Below are 26,638 nucleotides of genomic sequence, written 5' to 3' on the forward strand. Positions count from 1 at the left end.
GCTGTGAATCACAGTGTTACACTCGCCTGACTGGGAGCCCCCAGATAAACACAGAGGCTCCTTAGGCGGGGTCCCCCTGGAGCCCGAGGCCATGGCCTCTCTTGGGCAGGGCTGAACCTTCCCGCACAGGAGTCTGCCATGTTGCCATTGGTCATCTCGTCTGTCCTGTGCTCGTCTCTCAGGTCTCTTCTTGGCTCTGTATTTCAGAATCTCGCTGTGACAAGGACCTGGACACTCTCAGTGGCTATGCCCTGTGCCTTCCAAACTTAGCCAGACTTCAGACCTACCGTTTTGCAGAGCACCGGCCAATTCTGTGTGTGGAGATCAAGGTGAGCTTGTGTCAAGGGGAAGGTGGTGCGGGGCAAGGGAACAAGGGTCCGGACTGTAAAGCTGCGAGTCTTCTGCCTGGAGTGAACTTTACAGCACAAGTTCTTGGGGTTCCTCACACTGGGCCTCACGGCCCCTTCCCAGCCCCCAGCTCCCACAGACTGGGCTTGCTTCCAGCTCCTTCTGTCACCTGCACCTTGGTGCTCTGCTTCCTCCCATTGGCCAGACCGTTAGATTTAGGCCCGTTCCTGGTGCTCTGATGTGGAGCTGGCCAGTGGCCACCGGCAGAAGCAAGTGTGTCAGGTTCTGCCTTCCCCGTTTTCCTGGGAGGGTACTGCTCCCTGGGCCCCTCCTCACCTCCTTCCAAGCTGTGCCCCTTGGCTGCTGGGTGACCCTACACCATACTCCAGGAGCGCTGTTCCTTTGGGGCCCATCTGATTGGTGGCTCTCCGCTCCTTTGCTTCCTACTCAGGAGAGACCTCCCCAGAGGCCCAGAAGCTGGTGTGACTCTCGGTGGACGAGGGCCAGGGCCTGGCTTTAGCTCTGCTGCCCACTGTGCCCATGTCCCCCTCGGGAAGTCTCCCAGAGGTCCCAGGCCAATGTTTGTCCCCTCCTCCAAAGTTCTGTGGCAGTGATTCCTGGGTCACTCCTGTGGCCCTGAGCACTCACACCCCCAGGGGCTCCGTGTGGACTGATGTCTTGCTTGCCGACCAGAGGGCGAGTGTCCTGTGTCTCAGATGACAGGCAGCATCCTCTTCAGAGCCCCAACACTGTGGTCTTAAAAGGCAGCAGATGGGGGCGCCTGGGTGGCTGAGTCGGTTAAGTGTCCAGCTCTTGATTTCCACTATGTCATGATCTTGGGGTCACAGGGTTGAGCCCTTTGTCGGGCACTGTGCTGACTGCGGAGCCTGCTTAAGATTTTCCCTCTGCCCCTGTCCCCGTTCCCTGGCCACGTGTGCACAGGCGCGCGCTCTCTCAAAAAAATAAATAAAAATAAATCAAAGACAGTAACAGAGCTGGGGCTGGGGCAGACCCACACTAGAGGCTTTCCCATCGCAGCCTGTCACGGAAGAAATGCGAAGCTGCTCTGTGTTGTGCTTTGTCTAGTCTGTGATGGAGGCCGGGCAGGGCGAGGACTGGGTGTGATGATGAGGGCGGGGTCCCTGCCCACCGGGGCTGTGGATACAGCAACTCTGTCCCGCGTCTCCTATATCCAGTCCATCATCGGGTCTCCTGGAAGGTGTGGGATCGGTCCCTAAGTGTTCTTTCCGTCCTCGTGTCTTGCAGCCCAAATGCGGGTTTATTCCTCTCTGCGGCGCCGTGACGCACGAGCTGAAGCACCGCGTGTGCCGCTACTGTATGCACCAGCACCTCAAGGTAAGGCGCCTCGGTGTGCGCACCCTGGGGGGCCCCGTGACCCCCGGAGCTGCGGCATCAGAGAGCAAGGCGGGGACACTTCTTATTGGCCTTCTCTTTCATAAGTTGTTCATGTTCGCCTTTTTTTTTTTTTTTTCCAAATTGAGATTAAGTTCACAAATCTTCAGTTCACCCGTTTAAAGTGTGTAATTCAGTGGATTTTAGTAAATTTGCATGATGGTGCTTCCATCATCACTTAGATTCCAGAATCACTTCGTCACCTCCCAGAGAACGCTGACCCCATCGCAGTCATTCTGCAGTACCCCCTCCAGCTTGCCCTTGTATATTGGCCTCTTCCGGACGTTTCCTGGAAATGGAATCGTGCATCCCATGGCCCTTTGTGACTGGCTTCTCCCCTGAGCAGCATGGTTTTGGGCTTTTAGCCCCACTGTAGCAGGCTTGAACGCTCTTGCCTGAATGGGACCATCTTGTCGATCGCTCCTCTCCTGGCACGTGGGTCATTTCTGCCTTTGGGCTGCTGTGACCGCGCATGTACATGTGCTTGTTTTTTTTTTTTTTTTTTAAAGATTTTATTTATTTATTTGACAGACAGAGATCACAAGTAGACAGAGAGGCAGGCAGAGAGAGAGAGGGAAGCAGGCTCCCCGCTGAGCAAAGAGCCCGATGCGGGACTCGATCCCAGGACCCTGAGATCATGACCTGAGCCGAAGGCAGCGGCTTAACCCACTGAGCCACCCAGGCGCCCCATGTGCTTGTTTGAGTCGCAGCTTTCCGTTCTCGCGGGCTGAGTCCTAGGAGTGGAATTGCTGGGTCTGTTTAATTTTTTGAGCAAATGTCGAGCTATTTCCCCAGCTCTTGCACCATTTTGTGTTCCCACCAGCGGTGTCTGACGGTCTGATCGCTCTACACCCTTGCCAGCCTTGCTGTTGTCCCTTGCTGTGTGTGATTGCCGGGGACCCTCGAGGTCACTGTGGTTTCCATCTGCGTTTCCCTAACGGTTTGTGACGCTGCAGACCTTGTCATGAGCTCATGGGCCATTTGTATGTTTTCTTTTGAGATATATTGGATCAAGTCCTTTGCCCATTTTTGAATTGGGTTTTTTTTGTTGTTGTTGAGTTTTAAGGGTTCTGTGTATATTTTGGATATAATCCTTGATCAGTTCTGTGATTAGCAAGTATCTTCTCCCATTCTGTCAGTTATCTTTTCACTCTGTTGATAGTGTCCTCTGAAGCACAAATGTTTTTAATTCTACTGAAGTTATAGTTCGTTTCTTCTTTTGTTGCCTGTGCTTTTGGTGCCATAGCTAAGAAATCATTGCCTCATCCAAGGTCATGAAGGTTTTCTCCTCTGGTTTTGATCCATTTTTGTTAATTTTTATATTTGAAGGGAGGTAGGGATCCAATTTCTTTTGTATGATTCCAGTTTTCCAGCACCATTTGTTAAAAAGACCGTCCTCTCTCTGTTGAAGGGTCTTCTTATCAGAGATCTTTTGGCTATAAGTTTGGTTACATCCTGGGCTCTCTGTTCTGGTCCATTGGCCTGTGTGTCTGTCCTTATGCCGGCGCGGCCCTTTACTTGATTCTGTAGCTTTGCTCTCAGTTTTGAAATCAGGAAGTTTGAGTCTTCTAGCTTTATTCTTCTTTTTTAAGATTGTTTTGGCTTTTTGGGACTCCTTATAGTTACATATGAATTTGAGGATTGGGTTTTTCATTTCTGCAAAAAAAAAAAAAAAATTGGTTTTTGACAGAAATTGCAGGAACGTGTGGATCACTTCGGGTGGTACTGCCATCCTAACAGTATTAGGACTTATAACCCATAAACACAGGCTGTCTGCCCACTTACTTAGGACTTTTATTTTATTTTTAAAATTTTTTAAAAGATTTTATATATTTGACAGAGAGAGATCACAAGTAGGCAGAGAGGCAGGCAGAGAGAGAGGGGGAAGCAGGCTCCCCGCTGAGCAGAGAGCACGATGCAGGGCTCCATCCCAGGACCCCAAGATCGTGACCTGAGATAAAGGCAGAGGCTTAACCCACTGAGCTACCCAGGTGCCCCACTTCCTTAGGACTTTTAAATGTCTTCTAGCAACGTTTTATAGCTTTGAGGGCACAAGTCTTTCACCACTTTGGTAATTGTAGATAATCTTTTAGGATATTGTAAATATGATTATAAACAGAATTACTTCTTTAATTTTCTTCTTAGACTATTTATTGCTGGTAGCATAGGAACACAACTAGGTTTTTTTTTGAAGATTTTATGCATTTATTTGAGAGAGAGAACGAGAGAGCGAGCACAAGCAAGGGGAGGGGTGGAGGGAGAAACTGACTCCCCACTGAGCATGGAGCCTGACCCCAGGGCTCGATCCCAGGACCCCGGGACCATGATCTGAGCCGAAGGCAGATGCTTCACTGACTGAGCCAGCCAGAAACCCTGAAACATAATTTTTGTGGGTTGATCTTGTACCCTGAAGCTTTGCTGAGTGGCTTTTCTTATAGATTCTTCGGAATTTTCTACGTATACATCATGCCATCTATGAACAGAGTTTTATTTCTCTTCTAATTTGGATGTCTTGAGCCTCTCAGTTTCGTCAGAGAAACCAGCTGGGGGTTTGGGGGTCCCCTGAATTGCAGATCCCTGTGGGAGGCATCACCACCTTGCCTGTATCCATGTTCTGTGCACACAGGATGTTTTTCCATTTACTTAGGGTTTTAATTTCATTCAGTGGTATTTTATAGTTTCCAGTGTGTTAGTCTTATACGTCTTTTGTTAAGTTTATCCTTAGGTAATTTATTATTTTGGAGGCTATTGTGAGTGGTTTTTTTTTTTTTTTTTCATTTCATTTTTCAGGTTATTGCAGAGAAATATAATTGATTTTGAAAATACATAGTGTTAATTGTGGTGAAAGACACATAACATAAAACTTATAACCATTAAGCTACATGGGCGTGCAGCCCTCGCCACCAGCCATCTCCAGTCTCATCATCCCACACTGCGACTCTGCTTCCTTTCCTCAGCCCCAGGCAAGCCCCATGTGTTTCTGCCTCCGTGGATTTCTCTACTGTCGCTGCTTCCCGTAAACGGAATTATCCAGGATTCGTCCTTTTGTGACTGACTCATTTTACTTGTTCTCAGGGTTCATCCACGTTGTGAAATATGTCGGAATTTCTTTCCTTTTTAAGACTGAATAATAGTCTGTTGAACATATATACATATACATTTTTAATCCATTTTATCCAGTGGTAGACGCCGTGTTGTTTCTATCTTTTGGCTTTTGTGACTAATGCTCCTGTGAACACGGGTGTGCAAACGCCTCTGAGTTTGCTTTCAGTTCTCATGACTGTTTACCCAGAAGTAGGATTGTTGGTCACACGGGGACCTTGTTTTCTGCTGTTTTCCACAGCACCTGTGCCATTTACATTCCCGCCAGGGCATCTCAAAGTCCCACTTTCCCCTCACTCTTACCAGCACTTGCTGGTTTGTTTCCTGATAGTAGCCACTCTAATGGGGGTGAGGTGACAAATGTAGTTGTTGTACAGTGATACCCGGTCACCCACATGAACCTGTTTATTTGCCTTTTTTTTTTTTGGTGGTGGTAGTTTTTTGGGATTTTCTGTACACATGATCACATCACTTGCAAATAGCGATAATTTTACTTTGTTCTTTCCAATCTGGGTGTCCTTTGTTTTTCTTCCCTAATTCATCTGGTTAGCATGCAGTATGATACCGTGTAGAGGAAGCAAGAGCGGACATCCTTATCATGTTCCTGATCTCAGGCAGAAGCTCTCAGTTTTTCATCACTGAGTGTAGTATGACCATGAGCTGGTCATAGATGCTGCTTTTGAGGTTTTTTTTTTTTTTTTTAAATCCTGAAAGAATGATAGATTTTGTCCTCCATCTATGGGATGATCAGGGGGTGCTTTCCTCTCCATCAGTGTGGTCTGTTACATTGATTTTTGTATGTTGAACCACCCTTGTATTTCTGGGGTAAATCCCACTTTATTATAGCTGTATAATCCCTTAAATGTGCTGCTAAATGTGATTTGTTAGTTTTTATTGAAGGTTTTTTCTTTTTTTTTTTTTTTAAAGATTTTATTTATTTGTCAGTGACAGAGGGAGAGCGAGCGAGCACAGGCAGACAGAGGCAGAGGGAGAAGCAGGCTCCCCGCTGAGCAAGGAGCCCGATGTGGGACTCGATCCCAGGATGCTGGGATCATGACCTTAGCCGAAGGCAGCCGCTTAACCAACTGAGCCACCCAGGCGTCCCTGAAGGTTTTTTCTTAAGAGATACTGGCCTGCTGTATTTTCTAGTGATGTTTTATCTGGTTTTGGTACCAGGGTGATAACTGGCTTCATAGAATGACTTAGGAAGTGTTCCCTTCTCTCTCTTCTACTCTAATTCTTTGGAAGAGTTTGACTATCAGTGTTGATTCTTCTTCAGTCATTTGGTAGAATTAATTAGTGAAGTCCTCTGGTCCTGGGGTTTCCTTTGTTGGAAGGTTTTTGCTTACTGATTCAGTCTTTTATTATTCTGTTCAGATTCTCTTATTTCTTCCTGACTCAGTTGTGGTAGTTGTGTGTTTCTAAGATTTTGTGCATTTCATCTAATTTGCTTGTTCATAATATTCCTCTAAAATTCTTTTTTATTTCTGCAAGGTTGGTAGTAACATCCTTTCTTTCATTTTTTTTTTAAAAGATTTTATTTATTTATTTGACAGAGATCACAAGTCGGCAGAGAGGCAGGCAGAGAGAGAGAGGAGGAAGCAGGCTCCCTGCTGAGCAGAGAGCCCGATTCGGGGCTCGATCCCAGGACCCTGAGATAATGACCTGAGCCGAAGGCAGAGGCTTTAACCCACTGGGCCACCCAGGTGCCCCTCATTTCTTTTTTTAATCATTTTTCTTGATCTAGCCAAAGGATTGTAATAATTGTTGATCTTTTCAAAAAAACAACTTATGGTTTTGTTCTTTTTCTTCATTTTTTCTCCCTGTTCTTCATTTCATCTGTCCTTGCACTAATCTTTACTATTTCCTTCCCTCTCTCTGCATTGGATTTAGGTTGGCCTAACTTTTCTAGTTTGTTAGTGTAGAAATGTAGATTATTGATTTGAGATCTTTTTCTTTTTTATATGCATGTTTATAATTATAAATTTCCATGTAATTCCTGCTCTCTCTGCAGGAGAGAGCATTGGTATGTTGCATTTTCATTCTGTCTCAATTTTCTGATTTCCCTGTGGATTTCTTCTTTGACTCATTGATGATTAGGAATGTGTTTAGATTTCTCATATTTGTGAGTTTCTTTCGCTCTCTTTTTTGCTACTGATTTCTAATTTAGTTGCACTGAGTTTGGAGAATATTTGCATGACTTCATGCCTCCTGGAGAATGTTCGTGTTCGCTTGATCAGAAAGTGTGTTCTGCTGTTGCTGGGTAGAGTGTCCTATGGATGTTTGTTAGGTCTGGTTGGTTTAGAGTGTGGTTCAAGTCATCTGTTTTATTGTTGATTTTTTCTACTCAATCAGTAATTTAACATCTTAAGCTAAACAGTCTAGCTCAGTTAATACCAACTTAATTTCACTGTTGTACAAAAACTCTGCTTCTTGTAGCTTTGTTGCCTTCTCCCTCACAAATTAATCTTTATATATAGTTATGCTTGTCAGTACGGATTCCTGGCAATTGCCGTGTGCCATACGAGGGATATTCTATCTTTAAAGGGGATAGGATAAAAAACTTATAAACAGAATATATTTATATTGTCTTTTATGTTTATCTAGCTGTGTAGTTCCTTTACTGCTGTATTGTTTCTTCACATGGATTCAGGTTACTGTCTAATGCCCTTTCGTGTCATCCTCAAGGTTTCCCGTACTATTTCCTGAAGGGCAGGTTAGCTAACAACAAATATTTTTTTAGTTGTTTATCTGGCAGTGTCTTAATCACTCCTTCATCTTATTTTATTTATTTATTTTTTAAAAATTGTATTTATTTATTTGACAGAGAGAGTGAGAGAGCACAAACAGGGCAGAGCAGCAGAGGGAGAGAAGAAGCAGACTTCCCACTGAGCAGGGAGCCCGATGCAGGGCTCGATCCCAGGACCCTAGGATCATGATCCGAGCCGAAGGCAGAGGCTTTAACCCACTGAGCCACCCAGGTGCCCCCACTCCTTCATTTTAAAGGATAGTTTTATAGATGACGAACTCTTGGTTGACAGTTTTCAGCACTGAGATTTTCCTGAATGCCTGTGACTAGTAAGTCTCTGCTGAGGGGCTCTGTGTGCATATGGGGCCCACCCTCAGCACTTGGCATGGCGGGTGCGGCTTTACTTAGCCTTCACTTCCTCAGAACCTCAGATCAGCAGAAGGTGAGGGTGTTTTAAGGTCTTTCCAGAGCCTGTGCATGGCCTTCTAGATGGCCAAGTTGTGCTGGAGGTTTCCAAAGCCTCTGTATATCTCATTCCTCAGCTTTTTCTTTTTTCAGCTTTAGGTTAGTCTAATTGTTTGCCGTAACTTTTTACCACATTGTTAACCCACTGTCTTAGGTAGCCATGAAGTTAAACAATTGCCTCTGACCCTTTTCACAAACGCTTCTTGGGAAAATGCCCCTTTTGCACTTGGTGAACTGCATCAGGTAACAAAGATGGGAAATCAAGAGATAGTTGACATAATGACCATTCTTTGGCAATGAGGGTTTGGAGAAACTCGTGCCTGGTTCAGCCCCCTCTGGTGGCTGGCAGGCTCCGTTTTCACCAGGAGTGGGGGTGTTGATTTTTAAGGTTTCCTTGGAGCTAGAGAGAAGGGTGGGAAGAGAGCATTAAAAATGCCACAAAGCTCACTGTTCCTAGATTTGGCCATTTTTCTTGAGTAAATGCTCCCAGATTGTTGCAAGCCTTTGGTTAATTTTCAGAATTCTGAAATTTTGATTCTGGCAGTTTTTGCCAGTTTTCTCATTGCCCTCACGGAGGAAAGAATTTCCAGAGGTATTTATTCCATAATTCTTGCTAATGCGCTCCATCTTTGTGGTGTTTTTGTTGTTGTTGTTGTTGTTGTTTTAAAGCTTTTATTTATTTGGCAGAGAGAGATCACAGGTAGGCAGAGAGGCAGACAGAGAGAGAGAGGGGGGAAGCAGGCTCCCTGCTGAGCAGAGAGCCCGATTCGGGGCTCAGTCCCAGGACCCTGAGATAATGACCTGAGCTGAAGGCAGAGGCTTAACCCACTGAGCCACCCAGGTGCTCCCATCTTTGTGGTTTTAAAACTTTCCAGGCTCTTTGGGAAAAGATGGTATGTCAGCCATTCCCTTTAGGAGATGGTCTTCATTGTCACCATTCAGTTGATGGCTATTTTAAGACTGGTTTTTACTGTGAAGCAATACCTGAGCATTTAACTGATAAAATGTGGGATTTCCCAGAGGTAACCCGTGTTGTCAGTTGGTACATCCTTCCAGACTTCTCTTGGTGCCAACACAAATAATACATGTTATCCAGGTGGAAATGAGATGATGCCTTTCCCACATGTGTTCTGGCGCGTGCTTACCTGTACATGTACACATGTACTTCTATAAAGCAAATATGGGACCACGCCATATATCGTCTTTTTGTTAATTGCTCTTTTCACTTAACTAACCCTTGAGGATTGATTATTGTGTATCCTTCAAGGCTTTTTCAATGTGTATTTGGATATATGCACCTATGGAGGCCCACCTTTTTTTTTTTTTTTTTAAGCAAAGTAACATCATTTTCATTTATGCAGATTGCCTTTTTCCTTGAATAAATGTTGGTGATTTTTCGTTTTTGCCTCTTTCTGTAAGTAGCTGAATATCGTTCATTCATTCCATCATGAGCATGCAGACTTCTACTTCCTGGCCCATGAGAGCAGATGCCTGCGAAGTTGTTTCCAGGCCTCACTAGTACAGTCAGACTGCAGTGAACGTCCTTGATCTCATGACTCCTCATAGGTTTGCCAAGTCAGGGGATGCCCACATTGACATTTGATGGAGGGGCACCTGGGTGGCTCAGTCGTTAAGCATCTGCCTTTGGCTCAGGTCATGATCCTAGCGTCCTGGGGTCGAGCCCCACCTCGGGCTCTCTGCTCGGCGGGAAGCCTGCTTCTACCTCTCTTACTCCCCCTGTTTGTGTTCCCCCCTCTGTCAAATAAAGAAATAAAAAGTCTTAAAGAAAAAGAAAAAGAAATTTTGATGGAAACTAGCAAGTTGAATTTCGGAAGGTTGTGCCGATTTATCATCTCCCCTCAAACATGAAATTATGAGCCACACCCTCCTCTTCCTGAATATTACAGTTATAAAGATTTGTCCATCTGATGACCAGAATGTGGCTTTGTCGTTTTGTGAGACCATGTGCTGCCACTGCCCCTGCTCATGGGGAGGGCTGGGCCGGCAGCCACCTGAGGCTCGGTGGGGGGACTGAGGGTCCCTGGGGTGGCAGTCAAGCCCCGGCCGTGGCTAGTGACGATGTGCCCCTGGAGGTGCCGGCCTCCACGGGGACCTTCTGCGCCCTTGTCCTCTCACAGAGCGTGGGCCCTGTGCTGCCCCAGCCGGTCATTTATGGTGCTTGTGCTTTCTTAACAGGTGGCAACCGGGAAGTGGAAGCAGATAAGCAAATACTGTCCCCTCGACCTCTACTCAGGGTAAGAGAGCACTTCTCCTTTGTCCTCAGGGCCTTTCGTGGGGGTGGAGGTGCGGGGGAGGGGGGCCACTAACCGGCAGGCAGCCAGGGTCCTAGGCAGAACACAGGGTTCTTGCCTGGGGTCGGCTCAGCTGTGGGAGGCAGTGGCTGGGGAGCAGAGGGGGTTGGGCAGTGATGGGGGGCCTCCCTGAGAAAGGCTGGGGGCATGTGGCTCCTTAGCCCCCAGAGCCTGAATGAAGCCTCCAAGCAGCCCACATAAGCACGTCCCCTGCGTCTGGTCCCCTGAGCCTGGTCCCCTGAGCCACAGGCAGGTGAAAGCAAAGGCTTCTTGTAATTCTATCCATAGTGTCTTTCTTTTTAGAAATAAGCAGAGAATGCACTTTGCCTTGAAGAGCCTGTTACAGGAAGCTCAGAACAACTTAAAGATATTTAAGGTGAGCGTGGCCTCTCTTCCGTGGCGTTTCAGCAGAAGGCAGTGGGTGTCCACACTGGGTTGGGCCAACTGGTGGCACTTTAGTCCTGGTAGATGTGGGCATCTGGGCTGGGGCTGCCTTGGTGCAAAGTGCTTTGTTCCTCTCCAAGTCTCGTCCTACAGGCGTGGCATCCTGTGACCCCTAGAGTGTGGGACGTTAGCTCCTGGGCCACCAGGCGGCTTTGGCTCCCTGGATGCACACAGCCCAGCTCTGGTCCCGGGACAGGACGGCCCTGAGTCCATCAGGCTGTGTCCCAGGGGTCCCTCTGTGCACCTCTGAGAGGGCGGCCACACCTGGGCCTTGGTTTGCGGGTGATTTAGGGAACGTGTAATTCCCTGATCTTGTCAGTGAGTGAAATCTCAGCGGCTCTGGGGCTCCTGGCCACGTGCGGACAGGCTCTTGCACAAGGAGTGGTCGCCCTCCGGCTCCTTCTCTGCCATCTATGGGCTCCCTGACCCGACTCCCTGAGACCCTGTGGTCGGCTGCAGGCAGGGGCAGGGTCTCCGTGGAGGGGGTGCAGGGGGCAGGGCAGGCCCAGAGCTGGAGGAGGGTTCAGTGTGGTCTGCGTTGGAAATGTGTCCGCTCGGGGCCTCCGGCCATTTCCTTTTCTTCTCTGCATGGACACTGCCCCTTGCCCCGGCTGTGTCCCCAGTAAGCGGTTCGTGTGGCTCTGTGGCCCAGTCTGGGCTCACGTGCACTGTGTCTGTGTGGAGAAGGGGGGCTTTTCTGTCCGGACAACCTTGCGCCTTCTGTGTCCTACTCCTGGTGGACGGCGCTGCTCTGCCCACGGAGGCCCCTCAGACCAAGCCGGGATATGTGGGCAGGGAGGCTCTTCTTGACTTGGTTTCCCCGATCTGGCTCAGAAGTCTGGTTGGAGTGAATGGGCTTGAGCCCGTCTGCCTACCCCTTCCCAGAGCTAGAGGAAGAGCCTCTTTCATGGCAGTTTTTATTTTTAATTGTTACAAAGATGGAAGAGATTTTCCATTTCCATCCCAAAGATGAATTCTCTTTCCTCTGGGGATTGATTTGGAACCCTTAGTAGGGTGGGTGGTTTTCCTGGCGGATCCTTTGCTGACCGGGCCTGCCCTGGGGCCGGGATTGAGAGAAGTGACACGGATGGCTTTTCAGAACACTCGCTGGAGTGACAGTGCGCATTCTGGACGTGCCGTCGTTGCTCTGGAGCCAGGCTTTGGTTTTCAAGGTCAGGTGTGGGCTGTTTCCTGGCTTCGGCCAGTACTGGGAGCTTCTTCCCTGTGTGCCCGAGGGCTCTGCACGGACCCCAAAGCTGTGGCCCTGTCTACCCAACCTGGATGCTTGTGAGACGCAGGGGACATGGCGCCTTGTCATGGAGCCAGGGACGCTGGCACTCCACTGATGTCACAGTCATCTGTCCTTGCATGGAGTTTGGACCATGGGGAGAAGAGGGTTCTGCTCTCTCAGCAGCTCCCAGGCTTGGAGGGGGAACCTTCATGGGCCATGGCTCTTGCACCAGACCACGGTCCCAGCCCCGGCCCCTCTCTTGGTGGCAGCCCCCAGTGCCCGGTTTCGCTCAACACTTCGCCTTGGTTTCCTTCCCTACCAGGAGCTCCTGCGGGCCCTTTGCCTGGCACGCCTTCTTCCTGCTGTTAGACCCATCTCGGGGTCAGTTTTCTCGGGATGGCTTCCCTGGCTCCCGTGGCCAGCAGTGACCTCAGTTGTGTGCCTCCTGCTCCGACATGTGACAGGAGACCCCCCGGGAGGCATCATGCACACCCCTGCATCCCAGGGCCCGGATGAGGGACGAATGCCCAGTCCACACGTCATGGACTGAATTGATGCCCATGTGCCACCTGGGGACAGGGCAGTGACTGTCCTCCTCTGTGCTCCACCGGCCCTCACGGTTTCTGTGGTCTGGAATTGAGCAGCTTAGTTGGCGCTGCCTCTGGGTGCCCCTTGAGGCCGTGTCCTCTCTGACGGTTTGGCTAGGGCCTGAGGCTGGGCTCCCAGGATGGTGTCCTTAATGGTGTGGGCAGGATGCCTTGGTTCCTGGCTTGGGCAGGGGGTAGCGGTGGGTGCCCTGGGGGCTGCTCAGCGAGGCATTGTGACTTGAGAAGAGCGGCTTGAGAGGGAGGCCGTAGCGTCTTTTATAACATGGGCTTGCCAGGACTGGGCTGTTGCTCCCACTCCACTGTGGGGAGAGGGCTACACGGTGTGAGTGCTGGGACCACTGGGGACTGGCTGGAGGCTGCTAACCACACCATTCCTCAGATGAGGGAATCAGAGGACAAGGAATTGGTCACTTTGCCATGGTTGGCTGCTGTTCAGGCGTGTGGGGAGTGGGGTCTCTCAGGGGTCACAGGGTCAGCGCACTGGGCAGCCCTGCTCGCAGCTCTGGGAATGCTGGTGGCATGGAAGTGTCTTTGACAGACTTGGTTTTGAAAGGCAGGATGGCCTTGGGGACGATATGGTCCATGCTGGTGATGCGGGCCTCGCCCGCCCTGGCAGGAAGTGTGGCCCAGCCCGTCGGGGAGGACAGAAGTCCTCAAGGTGCGGCTGGCCAACGGACACCCACACTGACCAAGAAGTTTGCCTGCTCGGGGTCAGACTGACACTGTGTGTTCTCAGGAGCACGGGTGTCCCGTGGCTTCTCGGGTAACAGGCTGGGGGGTCTTTGGGGCTCTGGGCTGTGTTTGCCTGCGGCCCGGTGTGGTGCATGTTCTCCTGAGGCTTCGTATTTAAGGCCGGGCCCAGTCTTTGCTTTCCGAGAACATTCGTTCTGTTCCACGTCCTAGTGGGATTTGCGTCTTGGCCAGCGACCCGGCGTGTGACGGTGGGTTCCCCCAGAGGGGCCGTGGTGTGCAGGGCCCCAGACGGCGTGGATGTGGGGTGTTGGGTCCCTGCGGGCACAGACAAAGGCGTCCTGCCCACCGCCCCCTGTGGAGCTGACGTCTCCCCGTCTGTCCCCCGCCCGCAGAACGGGGAGCTGATCTACGGCTGCGCGGACGCCCGCAGCCCCGTGGCGGACTGGAACGAGCTCGCGCACCACCTGAAGCCCTTCTTCTTCCCTTCCAACGGCCTGGCCGGCGGGCCCCACTGCACCAGGGCTGTGATCCGGGAGCTGGTGCGGGTCATCACGCGGGTGCTGCTGAGCGGCTCGGACAAGGGCCGGGCGGGTGCCCTGAGGCGGGGGCCTGCGCCACGGGGCCCTCGTGTCTGTGAAGCCAGCCCCTTCGGCAGGAGCCTGCGCCGCCAAGGTAGGCCACGCCGGGCACGGGGGCGGGCAGAGGGGGGCGGGAATGCCAGGGGCCTGCCTGGCCTCACGGAGCTCTTGCGGGAGCAGCCTGGGGCTCTCCCTGCCTCGCAGCCCTGCCGGCGAGACTCCCGGCCTCATCCTTTATCCGGGCTGTAGGGTTTTTCCTAAACCGCCGGCTCTGTGCGTCCTCTGTAGCTGGCTGAGCAGTTTCCCTGCGACCCCGGCTCGTCGGCACGCCCAGCCCGTGGGGCAGGTTTTCCCCGGCGGGTGGAGAGCTGGGGCTCGGAGGGCCCGAGTCCCACAGCTCCGGGCCCTTTGGGCTGGGGTGGCCCCTGCACCTCCCACTTGCCAGTGGGCTGGCTGTGACTCCGTGGGCGTCCCGGCCTCGTGGCAGCCCAGCGGCGGTGGGTTTGGGTTTTGCCCTGCACGTTCCCAGCCTCCTCGTTTGTCCCCTGGCCGTCTGCTGGCGGGCTCCACGCCATGCACAGACCTGTGCCATGTGGCGCTGTCGCCGGGAGCTTCCTTCAGGGGCTGACAAGGAAGACTCGGATCATTTGCGCTTTGAGCTGAAGGCCCTGTGGTCCCTTGTGGCTGCTGCAGGGGTGGTGCCGGGGGACCACGGCCCTGTGGCTTCTCATGCTGCCGTGTGTGCCGGGCAGCTCCCTGGGCACAGCCTGTCCCATGGACTGCCCCTCGTGCCAGATTTTTCTTAGCACAAATGAATTTTGTGGCTTTCTTCTTCTTTTGTTTTTTTTTTAAAGATTTTATTTATTTGAGATAGACAGGGATCACAAGTAGGCAGAGAGGCAGGCAGAGAGAGAGGGGAAAGCAGGCTCCCTGCTGAACAGAAAGCCTCATGCGGGGCTCGATCCCAGGACCCTGAGACCATGACCTGAGCTGAAGGCAGAGGCTTTAACCCACTGAGCCACCGAGATTTTATTTATTTGAGAGAAAGTGTGCGCACATGAGCAGGGGGAGGAGCAGAGGCAGAGGGAGAGGGAGAAGCAGGCTCCCCGAGCAGAGAGCCTGATGTGGGACTTAATCCCAGAACCCTGGGATCATGACCTGAGCCGAACAAAGGCAGACGCTTAACTGAATGAGCCACTCAGGTGCCCCTTGTGACTTTCTTAAAAAAGCGATACTCGATCATTTAATTGTGGTAGAATTATGCCCGTTATTGGAGCTCCGAAGTAGATGACACGATGTGTCTGGGAGGACACCAATAGATGCTGAGGCGCCCCTGGCTCCTGGGACTTTTCTTCAGGGCTTCCCTGGACACAGAGGCTGACACAAGCATGACCCACGGGACGTGCAGTCCAGGATGACAAATCACGCTCTACACGCTTTGTAATCTCGTATTTTTGCCTAATGAGCAAATGTGTGTCTGCAGTTGTATTTTTTTTAATTTTTATTGACCAGGAGGTAGGTATCTCACTGTCAGCATGGCCTGTAATTTCAGCAAATGCCCCCAGCTGGTTTCTGTGTTTTCACCGTGTGTCCTGTGGCTGAGCGTGTCCAGCCTGCAGTCGGGGGGTCAGAGGTCAGAGTGTCTGTACTGTACTTGGCTGCCCCCTTCACGGGGGAGACATGGGCCGGGACCCTGTCTCCCCAGCCCACGTGGCACGTGGTGCACATCCGGGACCTGTGTGTGACGCTTGCAGCTGAAACGGACTTGGTGCCATGCTGACCCTGTGATGACGGCTCCATGCTGTGGGTTTATCAGCAGCGGCTATGACTGCCACCCCGTGTGGCCACCCACCTGTCAGCATGGGCTGTGGCTCTGGGCTCTGCAGACACGGTCTCACAGATTTGGGGACGTCAGTGTGGGCATTTTAAATTTTTGTGCCTGGCTAATCCAGACTGAGAGCTGTGTCTGCACTGAAGCCTGGGCTGCTGTGATGAGCTGAAAGCCTTCAAGAGGGAGCAGCACAGAGTGACACACAGGTCCCCTGCCTGTCTCTGCGCCTGGCCCTGTGCCCCAGCAGCTCCGTGAGGCAGGGTGTGGCCCGTGCCCAGGCTCTCTTCAGTCCTTGACAGTAAACCTCTTGTTTTCCTGATGTTCTTGGTAGGAAAAAACAGCCCGGAGTGCTCGGGGTTACCGAAGGGCTGTCTTCTGTACAAAACCCTCCAGGTGCAGATGTTGGACCTGCTGGACATCGAAGGCCTCTACCCTTTGTACCGGCGGGTCGAACGGTACCTGGAGGAGTTTCCTGAGGAGAGGTGAGGCCCAGGCCCTCGGCACCCCTGCTCTTGCTAGGCTGAGTGGGCCCTGAGCATTCCTGAGGGCAAGACAGGGATGGGGAAGGGGCCACCCCAGCAGGAGGACCACCAGTCCAGCCGCCGCGGGCCTGCGGTCCCCTGTCGCGGGCCTGCGGTCCCCTGTCGCGGGCCTGCAGTCCCCTGTCCTGTGTCAGCTGAGCCTGCAGGGGGCAGTGCTGCTCCACCGCCGGCCAGACTTGTGGCCAGGTTGACCCGGAGCCATTCCCCCCCACCCCCACCCCCTCGCCCTGGTCTAAAATTGCTGCTTCAGAACGAAGCTTGGCGTTAGGAAGAGGTGGACCTTTGAGATATTTAAGGCGGATGAGTGAGTGTTAAATTGTTACTCGAGAAACCGTTTCCAGGCAGCTTTGCCATCCTTTTTTGTGTTTTCACTTTCAGAAAAACGTTGCAAATAGATGGGCCTTATGATGAAGCATTTTATCAGAAGCTGCTTGATCTTTCCACTGAGGACGATGGGACAGTGGCCTTTGCTCTGACGAAGGTGGGCAGACCTTTCTGGAAACACTTTGCGCTCTCTAGGCTCTTAACAGTAACTTAGGGCTTTCCTAAGACATGTCGTTTCTCATTACCTGCCCCGGGGGCTTAAAGCAGAAAAACTGAGGAGTTAAAAAAAAACATGGCTGTTTCCCTCAGGTGACCCACACAGGTGGTGACCCAGAACCTTAGCTCTCAGGGAGATCTCCCTTCCTCCCGAAGGCTCTGGCCCACCTGGACCCAGCCCTCTCCCACCTTGTGTGGGGGGCCAAGACCCAGGGCCGCGGCTCTGCACTTCCCTCTCAGCAGCCTTCCCTCCCCCTGCGGCCCTCGCAGGGGGCCCGATGCCACCCGTGTCCATGCGTGGGAGGCTCCCCCAGCCCTAGTCCTGCTCTGTGGGGAGTCAGAGACTCACTGGACATGGATAGCAAGAAAACAGCGTCTTTATTTTCAGTAATCTCTGAAATGCAGCATTTCCTCCATTGTGAATGTGGCGACAACCACCTTTGGGTCAGCAGGACCCCCGACTTCGCCGCTGAGGGAAGCAGACCTATTCATTTCTCACAGTAGTGGCTACGCACATCTTGCACTACCTTTGGTCATCACTCCTGAGGTTTTGTGGTGTGGGACTGTGTCACATACTGTTTTAAAAAAATATTCTGGTATTTGATATAGTCATTTTGCTGTTTATCTTCTGCATTTAAAAATCTCATTCTGAGAGAGATCCAGAGGCTTCACTGGGCTGTCAGTTTTGCTGAACACCAGTGCGGTCAGGGAGCCTCTAGCGGGAGTGAGGGGCAGAGGGATGTTCAGTCTTTCATCATTATGTATGATGCTAGCTCTGGGTTTTTCATAGATACCCTTTACCAGGTTGAAGACGGTTGCATCTTTTCCTAATTTGTTGAGTGTTTTTATCAAGAAGGGATGTTGGAGTTTATCAAATGTTTTCTGCTGCAATTGAGATGCTCATGTTTGGGGTTTTTAAAATTTTATTTTGTAGGTATGGAATATCACATTCATTTGTTTTTGGATGTTAAAACCAACCTCAGATTCCTGGTATAAATTGTACTTGGTCATGGCATATGATCCTTCGTACATGTTGCTAGATTCAGTTTGCTGTGATATTGTTGAGGATTATTGTGTTCATATTCAAAAGATACTGGTCTCTAGTTTTGCATTTTTTATGATGTCTTTTCTGATTTTGGTATCAGGTAATACTGGCATTATCAAGTGGCTGGGAATGTTCCAGCCTTATATTTCTTGGAGGGTTTTGAGAAGAATTGATATTATTTTTTATATTTGATACATTTCAGTAGTGAAGCCATCTGCGCCTTTTCTTTGTCGTGGTTAGTGTTTTGATGCCCAGTTCAGTTTCTTTATTTGTTACAGGTCTGATGATACTGTCTGTTTCTTCTTGAGTCAGTTTTGATAGTTTGTGTCTTTTTAGGAGTTTGTCTATTTCATCTAAGTTGTCTAATTTATTGGCCTACAGTTGTTTATAGTTTTCCTCTTCTTCAAGTAAACTCTTTAGAATTAGTAACTGAAAGTGAAAGTCTTATGGAAAATTCTACATCCTATTTATCAGGATATGTTTATATTTCCCCACACTATTGAAAGGTGATCTTTTCTGTGCACAAATCAGGGGTTCAGTGTTTCTCTCCTAGCATTAGACCATTCAGTGTAACATCATCTGACTGGATGTGGCTGCTGAGAGGTCTTCTCTCAGTCTAAGTGCCCTTTCTCAGGAGGAGAGTTTTTCCATGCCTGCTTTTTAAAGAGCTCCTTTCTCTGTTGTTATTGGGCATTGTGATTAGGTGTGTACTTTCTATTTATTTATCCAGTTTCATGTACATGTGCCATGCTTCCTCTATTGGTGGATTTATCTCTTCCATTAGTTCTGGAAAATTCTCAGCCATTTTTTCTTCACATATTTTCTTTCCATTACCCTGTTCTCTTCTTCTGAGACTCTAATTAGATATAGATCAAACCTCTTTTTATCTTCCATATGTCATAACTGTACTTCTCTATTTTTTTTTTATCTCTTTGTACTACATTCTGGGTGTTTCTTCACTTCTCCCTTCAATTCACAGATTCTTTCTTTACCTGTGTCTAATCTGCTAATTTATTTGTTCATTGAGTTTTCTGTTTCAGTAGTATATTTTTTTATTTCTCAAAGTTCTGTTTGGTTCATTTCCACATCTACTTGGTACTTTTGATAGTTCCTTGTTGTTGGCCCAATTTTAAATGTCATCTTTTCTTCTTTAAACAATTAGTGAAGTTATTTTATATTCTTAATCTGATATCAGATACATAATAACACCTTAGAGGTAAAAAAAATTCCTTGTTAATTTGGGTGATTCATCAGTGCTGTGTTGTCTGCTTACATTTTTAACAGTTGATTTTGAGCTCGTATGTTTGCTCTTTAGTCTGTGGGAATCCTGGGGACCTAAATGGGGGATGCCTTCCTCCAGAGAAGATTCTTGGCTTAAGGGAGAAATCTCAGTTTGGACCCATGTACTCTGTGGCTTATTCCTGGAAACAGTGCTTCCACTGATAGCTGCCTGTAGAACAGCTCAGCCTTCTCATTTGCTTCTTGCTTAAAAACCTAGTTTTGGCTCTTTTAGGGTGACTGCTGAGAAGAGGGGATTGAGTTAGTGTTTCTCTTACCTCCTTCAAGCCCCACAGTGCACTGAAAGGTATGTTAACAGGGATTTAGTTGTTTTGTAGTAGGGCCCTTGGAAGTCCTCCATACCCCCTGAAAGTGTCATTCTCTTTAGTATGGGCATATCATGGTCATTTATTTGGGTTTTGTTTTTAATTTGTTACTGTTAAAAATAATGTTGACAATTTTGTTCTCCAATTCTAGTGCACCTAGGCATGTCTGAAGGTAGATTACTGGAAGTGAAATTGCTGAATTGACTGATAGATTCTCAGTTTTGCCCTTTCAAAAAGATTTTGCCAATTTACGTTCCTTCTTGCAACAGTTGAGGGCCCTTTTCCCCCATGCCCCCCAAAACACTATATATTAATCAGTATTTGGAATTTTATTTTAATTTTCTAAGCTTCTAATTTCAACCATTTGGTTTTTTTATTTTTTAATTTTATTTATATGAAAGCGACACAGTGAGAGAGGGAACACAAGCAGGGGGAGTGGGAGAGGGAGAAGCAGGCTTCCTGCTGAGCAGGGAGCCCGATGCGGGGCTCGATCCAGGACCCTGGGATCATGACCTGAGCCGAAGACAGACGCTTAATGAGTGAGCCCCCCAGGTGCCCCTATTCTCAACCATTTGTGTTGTGAGATATAGCACATACAGAAAAGTGCACAGAAAAAAAATGTACAGCCCGATTTGTCACAAAGCGAACTCTTGGTGGAATTATCAGTTAGGTCTGGATGTAGAACCCTGGCAGCCAAACATAATCCCTGTTGTTTCCCAGTCACTTATTCCTCTTTCTTTTCTCCCCCAAATTAACTATTGTGTTGGTTTATATTCTTATAGTTTGGTTTGTTTTGGTTTTGAACTATATATATGGAATCCGTTTTTTGTTTTTGTTTTTTTTTAAGGTTTTATTATTTGGCATACAGAGATCACAAGTGGGCAGAGAGGCAGGCAGAGAGAGAGGGAAGCAGGCTCTCTGCTGAGCAGAGAGCCCGATGCGGGGCTCGATCCCAGGACCCTGAGATCATGACCCGAGCCGAAGGCAGAGGCTTAACCCACTGAGCCACGCAGGCGCCCCAGAATCTGTTGTTTTTTTTTAAGAAGAAAAAACTCTTGTCGTGTTTATGAGATTGTCACGTTATTGCATGCATTTCCATACGTGCATTGCTTTACAGCAGTCCATTGAACAGATGTACCACAATTTATCCATTTACTGTTGATGGACATTTGGGTTATTCCCTGTTTCGGGCTGTTACGAATAAAGCTGCTGTAAACATTCTTAACGCAGATATCTTGCTGAACATGTCACACGTTTCTCTTGGATATATTCCCAGGAGTGGAATTTTTGGGCCAGAGATAGGAGCATATTAACTTTAGGAGACATTGCAAAACAGTTGTCTACTTATATTCCCTACAACTGGCTAGAGTCGTTCCCATTGCTTCTCATCCTCTCTACCACTTGGTTGTGGGTCTTTTAATTTTAAATCATTCTGGTGACTATAGTGTTGGCTTTTTATGGTGATGAGATGCAATACCTTTTCATATGTTTATGGATCATCTGTGTTTTCTTTCTTTTTTTTTTTTTTTAAGATTTTATTTATTTATTTGACAGATAACAAGTAGGCAGAGAGAGGGGGAACAGGCTCCCCACTGAGTGGAGAGCCCGATGCAGGGCTCGATCCCAGGACCCTGAGATCATGACCTGAGCCGAAGGCAGAGGCTTTAACCACTGAGCCACCCAGGCGCCCCATCTGTGTTTTCTTTTGTGTAAAGTTTCTTGCCAAGTTTTTGAAGGATTGTCTTTTTTAAAAAATTGATTGGAAGGAGTTCTTTATGTATTCTGGATAGAAGCCCATTGTCAGATACACGCGCTGCTGCTGTCTTCTTTCACTCTGTAGCTTGCTGCTTTACTCTCTCAGTGGAGTCCTTTTAAGAAAGGAAGTTCATAATTAAGATAGTTTAATTTACATCTTTTCCCTTTTTAGGAAGTCTTTATCTATCTTAAGGTCGTACAGGTATTTTAGAAACCTTTATTGTTTTGCCTGTCATATTTGGTGGGTATGGCATGAGGTGGGGTTTTCTTTTACTTTGATATGGAATTGTCCCAGAATCTAAGGAATTATCCTGATCACTAGAGACTCCGAACAAGCCTTGATACCTGGTAGAGCAAATCCTTCTACCTTCTTCTTCAAGACTTTTTCCTTGGATCTTCTTGACCTTTGCTTGTGTACATAAATGTTAGAATCAACTTGTTCAGTTCTACAAGGAAAAGGAATGACAAACCTGTTGGGATTTTGACTGGTTTGGCACTAAAATGACAATACGAGTTGACAGCTATACAGTACTGAGTCTTTCAACATGGGCATTTCTATTATTTTAGGTGTTGTTTGAAAACTAATGAAAACAGGCACCTGGGTGGCTCAGTTGGTTAACTGTCTGCCTCTGGCTCAAGTTATGAACTCAGGTTCCTGGGATCGAGTCCTGCATTGGGCTCCCTACTCATCGGGGAGTCTGCTTCTCCCTCTCCCTCTGCCCCTTCCCCCTGCTCATGCTCTTTCTCTCAAATAAATAAAATCTTAAAAAAAAAAAAAACTAATAACATTTTAGAGTTTTCTTTAGAGGTCTTATATTTATTAGATTTATTCCCACATATTTGGTGGTTTTGGATATAAATGGTATCTTTTTAAAAATACTTCATTTTAGGGGCGCCTGGGTGGCTCAGTGGGTTAAAGCCTCTGCCTTCTGCTCGGGTCATGATCCCAGGGTCCTGGGATCGGGCCCCGCATCGGGCTCTCTGCTCCTCGGGAGAGCCTGCTTCCTCCTTTCTCTCTCTGCCTGCCTCTCTGCCTACTTGGGATCTCTCTCTGTCAAATAAATAAAATCTTAAAAAAAAAAAAAAAAAGAACTTCATTTTAGCGGCACCTGGGTGGCTCAGTGGGTTAAGTGTTTGACTCTTGTTTTGGGCTCAGGTCACGTTCTCAGGGTCCTGGGATCGAGCCCCCCGCATCGGGCTCCCTGCTCAGCAGGGAGTCTCTGTGTTCCTGTCCCTCTCCCTTGCCCCTCCCCACATTTGTGCATGTGTTTCTCTCACTGTCTGTCTCTAAAATAAATCTTTGAAAAATTTCATTTTAAAATGTTTGTTGTGGACATATAGGAATGCAGTCGATTTTTTTTTTTAAAAGATTTTATTTGTCAGAGACAGAGTGTGAGAGCACAAGCAGGGAAGGAGCAGACTGGGAGAAGCAGGCTCCTTGCTGAGCAAGGAGACCAATGTGGGACTCAGTCCCAGAACCCCGGGATCATGACCTGAGCCAAAGGCAGACACTTAACTGACTGAGCCACCCAGGGGTCCCTGCAATTGATTTTTCTATTTGACTCTGTATGTGTCAACCTTGCGAAACTCAGTGATTGTTTTTTTAAAAGATTTTTATTTATTTGAGAGCGAGAGCATTGGCGGGGCACAGCGGGAGAGGAAGTGTACTCGACACGGAGTGGGGAGCCCGATGCAGGACCTGAGCCAAAGTCGGCCTCTTCCCGACGGAGCCACGCAGGTGCCCTACACCCACTGATTCGGACTATTCACTTAGGGCTTTTGGATTTTCATTGTATGGAATCCTACTTCCTACAAACTTGGCTTTTTGCTTTCTGATCCTTAGGCCTTTACTTATTTTGTTGTGCTTAACTGCATGTAGTTTGTGACAGCGGGAGTTCCAGTCTTTGTTCCCATTCTCCGAGAACCCACTTTACCACTAAGTACATTGTGTGTTGTAGGTTTTTTTGGGGGGGGTTGTTTTATCTATTTTTTAAGTAAATAAGTTAAAAATGAAGGATGTTCCATTCTATTCCTAATTTGTTAGAAGTTTTTCTCAGCAGTAGATTGTTGAATTTTATCAGTGCTTTTTCTGTTTTTATTAGATGATCATAGGACTTGTCTATTTTCTATTAATGTGGATAACCGTACAATTTTCACAGTAATTTATTACTTTTATGTATTTGGTTTGCTAGTATTTTGTTTAGGGTTTCTTCTGCATGTGTATTTATGAGTGATGTGAGTTTTTTGTAATGTCTTTGTTAGGCCTTGGTATCAAGGGTATGCCTGCCTCATAAAACATTTGAAGAATATTTGCTCATTTTCTGGTTCTCTGGAAGAGGTGAAGTAAGAATTGTATTATTTTTTCCTTAAATGTTTTGTAGAAACACAGTTAAAACCATCTGGGCAGATCATTGTCTTTGAAGAAAAATTTTAAATTGGGATCTCAGTTTCAGATTTTCTTCTTCTTTTGTCAGTTTTAGTAGCATATCTTTCTAGAAATTTGTCTCCTCTAAAATTTTCAAAATTTTTGCATATAGTTTTTTGATTATATTCTTTTAATGTTCTGTAAGATCTGAAAATGCTCTTTTATTCCTGATGTCTGCTGTTTTCTTTCTTAATCCATACTACGAAGAGTTTATCATTTTTGTTAGTTTTATAAAAATTAACGTAGGATCCTTTAGTATACTGAGTGATTCTTTCCTATTTTAGTAATTTCTGCATTGTTTTCCTTTCTTCTTTGGATAATTTGTTCTTCTTATAACTTCTGATACGCTTATCTAATTAATTTTAGACTTTTTTCTAAAATGTGTATTTAACACTATTTTTTTGGTAAACATCTTTTTAGCTTCATTCCACAAGCTATATTTTCAACACTATTCATTTAAAATATATGCTCTGATTACTATTAAGATTTCTCCTTTGACTCATGTAAGTATTTAGAAGGAATTAATTACCAAACACATGGAGATTCTCATTATCTTTTTTGTATTGATTACCAGCAACATTGCATTATGGTGAGAAAACACAGTCCATATGGTCCTTTGGAAATTTGTTAAGATTGGCTTTTGGTCCTTTGAAATGTATTATGATTTGCTTTTATAGATCAATTTATTTGAAAAATGCTTCTGTGCATACTTTAAAAAAAGAAGGTATCTTCTTAAATTGTTGGGTGCAGTGTTTTATATCTTCCCATTAGGTCAGGTTAATTGTGTTCGCATCTTCTATCACCTTATTTTACTGTCTGCTTCTTTCAAAAGAAGGATGTTTTGAAGTTTCACATAATTGTGGAATTTTCTGTTTGTTATTTGTTTTGAGGCTATATTGTCAGTTGCCTTAAAATTGTTAAACTTTCCTGGTAAATCAAATTTTTCATTTTCAAGTGTCATTTATAATTTTTACTGTGTTTATGTGTGGTATTATCTTAAGTTTCCTTTGTGTGATACTAGTGTAACGTCTGTAGGTTCTTTTGGTTAGTAGTTGCACTGCATATCTTTTCTGTTCTTTTGTTTTTAGTCTTTGTCTTTGCATTTATGGTTTGGTTTTCTATCCTTTCTGATGTTTCGTGAACGTACACTTGGGTGTAATCCTTTACAACCTGTTTTGGTAGGTTTCTTGTCCTCTCCTCTTTTAGAATCTTTTGGGTAATTTTTTTAATCATTCCATTTCCTCACTCTGTTGGAATCTACAGAGTCTTTTGCTTTTCTCTTGGTAGTTATCCTAACCTTTGCAGGAAGCAGTTGACTTACAAAAGTCTAATGTCCAGTACCTTCACTCTTTTTTTGGACGGTGCAAAATTCTTAGAGTATGTTTTACTCTCATCTTGACTTAAATCCTGTTGCTGTGTATTCCGTTGTTTTAAACTCAAGGAGATGTTATTACATAGGGTCAGTGTTCTTCGACCCACAGTTGCTTCTCTTGGGTTGCTTTTCATCCTGCCCTGTGTCCTGGAGCTTGTTATCTAGAATGATCTTGCTGTCTGAAGGTAACCTTTAACGTTTCCTTTGTGTTGGTCTGCCGGTGACTCATTCTTAAGTGTTTGGTGATGTGTATAACTGATTGTGTTTTTTTGGCGTCATTCTTCAGTCTGTGGCTTGATGTCTTTCCTCAGTTTTGGAATATATTTGGCCTTAACATCTTCAGATTTGATTTCTGCCCGTTTCCTGGTATTTTCCAGCTGTCTTACTTTCCATGCCTCATTCTGGATATTTTTTACTTGGACCTGTCTTCCGTTGTAGCAAGTCTCTTGAGTTTTTTCTAATCTGTTAAAACTATCTCTTGCATTCTTAATAATTGGTTTTTGTTATTTTTTCAGTTCTAGAATTTACAGATGGTTCATTTTTATCTTCTAGCTTTCCTCTCAAGTTCTTGATTTTGTCTTTCATCCTTTGGACAGAGCAGGTCTGTCTGGTACCTCCAGTGGCTGCATCCGTGTGTGCCTCTGCTGGCCTGGGCCTGGGGTTTCCTGGAGGTGTTCACGCAGGTCATGTTCTATTATACCTGGATATTTTAACTTGTTTGTCAATCACTACATTTTATAATTATTTTAGAAATAATGCAAGGCTTAGGATAATGTCTTCTTCCAGAGAGGATCTTGGGTTTGTTTCTGCTGGGGCTAGGGAAACCCTAGCAAGTTAGGGTCCTCTGACCCCAATTTTTTTTTTTTTTTAAGATTTTATTTATTTATTTGACAGAGATCAAAAGTAGGCAGAGAGGCAGGCAGAGAGAGAGGAGGAAGCAGGCTCCCTGCGGAGCAGAGAGCCCGATGTGGGGCTCGATCCCAGGACCCTGGGATCATGACCTGAGCCGAAGGCAGAGGCTTTAACCCACTGAGCCACCCAGGCGCCCCTGACCCCAATTTTCATGAGTGATCTCTTTGAAGCAGGGCTGCAGGTCCCAGAAGGCTGCCACCCTGTGGCTCCCGCCTCCGAACGGATCTAGCCCTTGACGCCTTGGTGCTGATCATCTGTGATTGCTGCTGATCTCTATCTTCCACACTGGTATTAGGACAGTGTTCTACAGACACTTCCTCTTTGGGAATTCGGATCTGTTAGTCTTTTCTGGCTTGCCTTATTTTATACTTTTTAAAAAACACTTATGTCTTTAATTTGTTTGGACTGAATTTTTTGTGTTTTGTGAAATAACCTGATTTCGTAGCCAAATGAACCAAGTATAGAAGAGGTTTTGTAGGCCCCCAAAAAGCCACCATCTTGCCTGAGGTGCCCTGCATGGTTGTGCGCAGGGAAGGTGGGAACTGGACGTTTTCGCGGGGTGGGACTCAGATGGAAGGTGAGACTGATCATTTCAGCACATGACATTGAGGCCAGTGACAGCCTGTAAGGCCCATTTCCTTTTTTGTGATTATTTTTGTAAAAGTGAGA

The 26,638-nt window shown here is 47.1% G+C and overlaps 1 protein-coding gene across 3 annotated transcripts in view; it reads left to right on the forward strand.

Annotated features, from left to right (window-relative positions):
• Window positions 1-26,638, forward strand: part of IPPK (inositol-pentakisphosphate 2-kinase) — a 41,997-nt gene that overhangs the window by 11,715 nt on the left and 3,644 nt on the right. For all 3 annotated transcript variants that reach the window (XM_032866458.1, XM_032866460.1, XM_032866459.1), the window contains 7 exons: window positions 208-329; window positions 1,615-1,704; window positions 10,274-10,332; window positions 10,693-10,765; window positions 13,758-14,037; window positions 16,106-16,256; window positions 16,695-16,797. In XM_032866458.1, the coding sequence (XP_032722349.1) occupies window positions 208-329; window positions 1,615-1,704; window positions 10,274-10,332; window positions 10,693-10,765; window positions 13,758-14,037; window positions 16,106-16,256; window positions 16,695-16,797 (878 nt within the window). The remainder of the gene's footprint in view (window positions 1-207; window positions 330-1,614; window positions 1,705-10,273; window positions 10,333-10,692; window positions 10,766-13,757; window positions 14,038-16,105; window positions 16,257-16,694; window positions 16,798-26,638) is intronic.

This window comes from Lontra canadensis, unplaced genomic scaffold, assembly GCF_010015895.1.
Source record: "Lontra canadensis isolate GAN:19392208 unplaced genomic scaffold, GSC_riverotter_1.0 scaffold31, whole genome shotgun sequence".
NCBI classification, from domain to species: Eukaryota; Metazoa; Chordata; class Mammalia; order Carnivora; family Mustelidae; genus Lontra; species Lontra canadensis.